The 3,612-nt window shown below is 49.8% G+C and overlaps 1 protein-coding gene across 1 annotated transcript; it reads right to left on the minus strand.

Moving 5' to 3' along the window:
* Positions 1 to 493: 493 nt before the first annotated feature.
* LOC121972697 lies at positions 494 to 1,216 on the minus strand. Its single transcript, XM_042524343.1, has one exon. The coding sequence runs from the start codon at positions 1,214 to 1,216 to the stop codon at positions 494 to 496; it is 723 nt and encodes a 240-aa protein (XP_042380277.1).
* Positions 1,217 to 3,612: the final 2,396 nt, after the last annotated feature.

A 3,612-nucleotide genomic window follows, 5' to 3' on the forward strand; every position in this document is an offset into this window, starting at 1 on the left:
TTGGCCCGAAGCTGATGATGGGGCATGCAGCCTGCTCCTGGCTGCATCCGATAGCATAAATCTCCAAATGGCGCTCATGAGATTTCCGTGCCCCGCCAGAATCCCCGTTTGTAGGTCCTCCAGAGATCATACCTATCTCTCGAATGGTCGTGTTGCCCCTATTTTCCTCCTCTCGAGCCTCTCCTTGCTCCAGACCGCGAACATGTTGCTGCATACTTAAACCCGCATGGTCTAGCCTAGGTCTGCCTGCCTGACCTGTCCCAATGCGTTGGTCATCCACCAACCTCTATACCTAAGGGGCCAGCTCGGGTGGTGGCAGACCCAACTCGGTGGCACGTCGAGAATCGCGAGCAAATTGAAAACAATCGTTGGTGGCATGCGTATGTGACCGATGGTAAGTGCAATAACATGGGCCCCACGGACCAAGCCTGGGAGCGTGGATCGTGGCCACCCATTGAACTGGCCGGGAATCCTGACCAGGCGGAAAGGGAGGTCAGGTTTCCCGGGCGCGAGGAAGAGGTTGGGCGGGTGGTTGGGGCATCCTTCTTTCTGGATTTATGACGAACTCAGGAGCTTTGTCCGCTTTCCTACTTGCTACCTGTACCTCCTCCACGTTGATATAACTGGCGGCCTTTTCCAACATCTCATCAAAATTCTTCACAGGATCTCGGATGAGAGCTCTGAAGAACTCTCCTTCTACCAATCCATGGGAGAATGCGCTCATTAATATTTCCGAAGTGGCAGATGGGGCATCCTGAGCCACTTGGTTAAAGCGTTTAATATAACTCCTCAGAGGTTCGGCTGGCCCTTGCTTGAGGGCGAAGAGGCAATGATCTGTCTTCTGATATTTCATGCTGCTAGCGAAGTGGTGCAGGAAAGTGGTCTTGAAGTCTTGGAAGTAGATGATGGACCCATGCGGCAGTCCATCAAACCATTTCTGCGTTGAACCAGATAAAGTATTCAGGAATACCCGACATTTAACGACATCACTGTATTGATGTAACAGCGCTGCATTCCTAAATTTATGAAGATGATCTTCCGGGTCTTTGCTACCGTCATATTCTCCGATAGCAGGGGGCTTATACGCTTTAGGTAGATTCTCTTCTAATACCCTTGGGGAGAAAGACACTTGCTCTTCAAGTTCCACTCGAGGCTCTTCCTTGAGGACTGTAGTTTTCCCTTTCTTCGAGTCCCAGGGCGGAGAACTTTCCACCATAGAAACCTGGGGTTGCTCTTTCTTGTTATTATTGTTGGGACCGAAAAGTAGCTAGAGGGGGGGTGAATAGCTCGTCGCGTGCTCGTGTGCTTGGCGTTGTTTGTTTCTTCAAAGATGCAGCGGAAATATACAAGAAAACAACACTCAACGCTAACACTACGGATTTACTTGGTATCCACCTCACAAGAGGTGACTAATCCAAGGATCCACACACTCACGCACCCTCCACTATGAAACACACTCCTCTACGGTAACTACCGAAGGCGGAGAAGCCTTTACAAACTCTCAATACAAGAAGAAAAGAAAGGATATGAAATACAAGCAAAAGCTTACAATAAACCGTAACCCTAACTTCTCTTCTTGCTTTTGATCCGCCTCTTGACTTGGAAGAACCTCCAAGAATCTTCAAGAACTGGCGATCTGAACTTGAGAGAGAGCTGTGGAGTCGCTGGTGAAAATCGGAAATGAATCGTAGAAGCAATGCCGAAGGAATCGAGCGCCTACAGCCTTTATCGACGCCAACGGTCGGATCCCGATCGATTGGAATGCTCCCAATCGATCGGGGAGGCTTTGGATCGATCGGTGGATCGATCCAGAGCGCCTCTGTGCTCTATAAATTCGCCTGGATCGATCAGCTGATCGATCCAGGGCTTATCGCGACAAAACGCGCCACCTCGATCGATCCACTGATCGATCGGGGTCTCTGGATCGATCACCTGATCGATCCAGAGGCATTCTATGCTCGCGACATTTCTTCCCAATCGATCGGCTGATCGATTGGGAGGAGCTCTGTCGCAGGGACTCACCCGATCGATCGGCTGATCGATTGGGAAGCATCCAATCGATCAGCTGATCGATCCAGATGCTGGTTTTTGCCCAAAACCAAGTCCCAAAGCCCCCAAACCAACATCCGGTCAATCTTTGACCTGTTGGAACATCATGCCTAGCATCCGATCACCTCCTTTGACCTACTTGGACTTTCACCAGATGTCTGGTCAACCTTGACCCATCTGGATTTCCCCCGTGCCTGGCTTCACTCACCAAGACTTTCACCTAGCTTCACTCACTAGGGTTTTCTCCTGCCTAATTTCACTCACTAGGTCTTTCACCTGGCTTCACTCACCAGGATTTTCTCCTGTCTAGCTTCACTCACTAGGCCTTTCACCTGGCTTCACTCACCAGGATTTTCCTTCTGCCTAACATCCCAGTTAGGACTTCCCAGTCAAGTATCCGGTCAACCTTGACCTACTTGACTCTTCTTCATCCAACCTGATCAGACCTTGATCAGAGGGGAATTGCACCAGACAATCTCCCCAAATGCACAACTGCATTGTCAAACATCGAAACTCAAACCAAGACTCAAGCTTGGTCAACCAGGTCAACCTTAACCTGAGGGATATTGCACCAACAATTATAGCAACCAGGATCCCGATGATAGTAGCCCAGACCAGGTTCTCTGTAGAAGGTCGGGGGGAACTCCTCAGGTTGCTTTCTCTTAGATCCTCGGTCAGAAATGTGCGTCGGGTCTTTGGAAACTTTGGGCAGCTTGTGCGGTCGAGAAACAGTGGTTTGTTTTGGTGAAGTCGCCCACCTCTTGACCTCCTTGAATAGCTCATATTCTCCCGCTGTCATGGTCACGTTGATTTTGCCGGTCTCCTCTATCTTCACATTCCAGAGCAAGTAAATGTGTTCCCACAGACGGCGCCAAATTGATCCCGTCCGGAATCTGAGTCAGACGAAGGCCGGCTGAGCTATCGTTAGCGTTGACGAACGGCGACTGAGATCCTCTGTCCATACAGGACTTTGGGGGAGAGCTCCCACGAACTGCTAACAAGGGGTGATGACGGGGACGGCGACGCGGGCACTCCTGCGTATACTCAGACAAGCACTCAGAACGTTAGAGACCGAAAACCAGGGAAAAAGTCCCCAGAGTAAGCCCTCCGACATTCAAGTCAAGTACTTTTTCTGCAGAAGAATAGTACACTCAAGGAAAAGGTAGAAGACAAGTACGAAAAGGTAAGTGAGCGTACCTGCGTAAAGGAAAGGACCTCCCTTTTTATATAACAGTGCGTACTTCTGGAATCTGGTGAGCGTCAGAGAATGTCGGGTGTCAGGATTTGTCTGGCGGTGAATGTCACATGGCATCTCCTTATAGGTCAAAGAAAGGTTCTATTAGCAGTAAGCCACCGACCATCTGAATATACCCTGACATACAATAGTTATTCCCTGACAGACGTTTACGATTCCCTGCCTTAGTTGTCATGCAATGCTCGACCAACCAGGCAGGGATGAAGAAGCTCCGGATGATTAGTAGTTGGAGGACTTGGCCTGAGTATAACTTAAGCGGCCCGCGAGACCCGACTGAGCGTATCAAGCATATATGTATCGAACAGTCT

This window comes from Zingiber officinale, chromosome 4A (assembly GCF_018446385.1).
Source record: "Zingiber officinale cultivar Zhangliang chromosome 4A, Zo_v1.1, whole genome shotgun sequence".
Classification (NCBI taxonomy): Eukaryota; Viridiplantae; Streptophyta; class Magnoliopsida; order Zingiberales; family Zingiberaceae; genus Zingiber; species Zingiber officinale.

Excerpts from the sequence above, each read along its gene's own strand:
- LOC121972697 (XM_042524343.1), bottom strand. The coding sequence starts at position 1,216 with ATGGTGGAAAGTTCTCCGCCCTGGGACTCGAAGAAAGGGAAAACTACA.